Source organism: Coptis chinensis, chromosome 6 (assembly GCF_015680905.1).
Source record: "Coptis chinensis isolate HL-2020 chromosome 6, ASM1568090v1, whole genome shotgun sequence".
Lineage (NCBI taxonomy): Eukaryota > Viridiplantae > Streptophyta > Magnoliopsida > Ranunculales > Ranunculaceae > Coptis > Coptis chinensis.
The window spans coordinates 65,805,798-65,807,919 of NC_141461.1; the positions used below are offsets into that span (position 1 = coordinate 65,805,798).

General features: G+C 49.5%; 1 protein-coding gene across 1 annotated transcript; it reads right to left on the reverse strand.

Moving 5' to 3' along the window:
- Nucleotides 1-1,074: 1,074 nt before the first annotated feature.
- LOC147493997 (uncharacterized) lies at nt 1,075-1,416 on the reverse strand. The gene has a single exon (XM_086568006.1). It carries the CDS (start codon nt 1,414-1,416, stop codon nt 1,075-1,077), a length of 342 nt encoding a protein of 113 aa, XP_086424132.1.
- Nucleotides 1,417-2,122: the final 706 nt, after the last annotated feature.

Below are 2,122 nucleotides of genomic sequence, written 5' to 3' on the forward strand. Positions count from 1 at the left end.
TCCCCTCCTCCGCTGCCATGGAGATGTTAGGGGCAACTCAGTTTGCCCCCAAGTTGAATATGGAGATGTTGGGGGTAGGTCAGTTTAACCCCCAAGTTGACTATGGAGATGTTGGGGGCAGGTCAGTTTAGCCCCCAAGTTGAATTCAGACCTCATTGTCCACGAAGGGTTCCCCTCCTCTGCTGCCATGGAGATGTTAGGGGCAACTCAGTTTTCCCCCAAGTTGAATATGGAGATGTTGGGGGCAGGTCAGTTTAGCCCTCAAGTTGACTATGGAGATGTTGGGGGCATATTAGTTTAGCCCCCAAGTTGAATTCGGACCTCATCGTCTGCGAAGGGCTCCCCCCTCTGCTGCCATGGAGATGTTGGGGGCGACTCAGCTTGCCCCCAAGTTGAATATGGAGATGTTAGGGGCAGGTCAGTTTAGCCCCCAATTTAACCTTGGAGATGTTGGGGGCAGATTAGTTTAGCCCCTAAGTTGAATTCATACTTCCTTGTCTGCGAAGGGCTCACCCCCTTCGCTGCCATGGAGATACTGGGGGCAACTCAGCTTGCCCCCAAATTGAATATGGAGATGTTGGGGCAGGTCAGTTTAGCCGCCAAGTTGATTTTGGAGATGTTGGGGGCAGATCAGTTTAGGCCCCAAGTTGAATTTTGACTTCCGTGTCCGCGAAGGGCTTCCCCCTCCGCTGCCATGGAAATGTTGGGGGCAACTCAGCTTGCCCCCAAGTTGAATATGGAGATGTTGGGGGTAGGTCAGTTTAGCCCCCAAATTGAATATGGAGATGTTGGGGGTAGATTAGTTTAGCCCCTAAGTTGAATTTGGACCTCATCGTCTACTATCATTGGCCTAATCCAAATACAAACCCATAAACATAAATCAGATGGAGGGAAATTGATATCGATTTCATTGACATACTAAAGGGTTCAAAATATCATTACAAAGCTTAATGTTCACATATCATGAAGCAAATAAACTTTCATTTAGCTGAAAAACTGTACACAAAGTCACTCATGGAACTTTTTCAACATCTTGATGTTCCACGGTTGCTTAACGGTCTCTCCCAGGGGTGTCTACAGCCTGTAGGTCCCGGACATTCCAACCTCTACCACGATGTATGGTCCCTCCCAGTTGGGGCCTAACTTTCCGTCTGTCTCCTTCTTGGTGGCAGGGGTCACCCGCCGTAACACCCAGTCACCAACATTAAATATCCGCGGCTTCACCAGCTTGTTATATTGTCTCTGCAACCTCCTGTGGTACTCTTCTAATCTGAGGCACGCGGTGTCCCTTCTTTCCTCTGTAAGATTCAACTCTCCGACTAATACTGTCTCATTAACTCTTGCTTCAACAGCTTTGGTCCTGGTTGTTGCGGCCATCATTTCCATCGGAATCACCACCTCTACTCCATAAGCCATAGCGAACGGCGATTCCCTTGTAGAAGTTTGCGGAGTCGTGCGGTATGCCCAAAGTACTTTGTGTAGCTCCTCTACCTAGGACCCCTTGTGTTCCTCTAACTTTTTCTTCAGATTATTCATTATAGTCTTATTTGAAGACTCTGCCTGCCCATTCCCGCCTGGATTGTAGGGGGATGAGAACCTTTGCTTCACCCCGAACGCTTGGAGAAATGCTTTCACCTCCCCCCTGTAAACTGTGTACCGTTATCCGCGATCACGGTGTGCGGGAGTCCGAACCGGCATATGACATTTTCCCACAGGAACTTCCTCACATGTTCCTCTTTCACCTGCTGCAGAGCCACGCCTTCAACCCACTTCGTAAAATAATCTGTCGCGGCTAGCAAAAACCTTCTTTTGCCGCTCGCCATGGGCAGGGGTCCGACGATGTCCAACGCCCACATAGCAAACGACCATGGACTATAAACCTGGTGCAAGGGTTCAGCGAGCGAGTGTATTAGCGGCGCAAAGCTCTGTCATTTCTTGCATCTCTTGGCATATTATGTTGCATCTTTCTTCATGTGAGGCCAAAAATACCCCAATGTCAGCAGCCGGTGCGCAGTAGTCCTCCCCGTCGAATGGCTCGCACAATCTCCTTCATGAATTTCTCCCAACACTTCTTGCGCCATCCGCGGTCCCAAACATTTTAGCAACGGTCCGCTGACACTCT

Excerpts from the sequence above, each read along its gene's own strand:
- LOC147493997 (XM_086568006.1), bottom strand. The coding sequence starts at position 1,416 with ATGGCTTATGGAGTAGAGGTGGTGATTCCGATGGAAATGATGGCCGCA.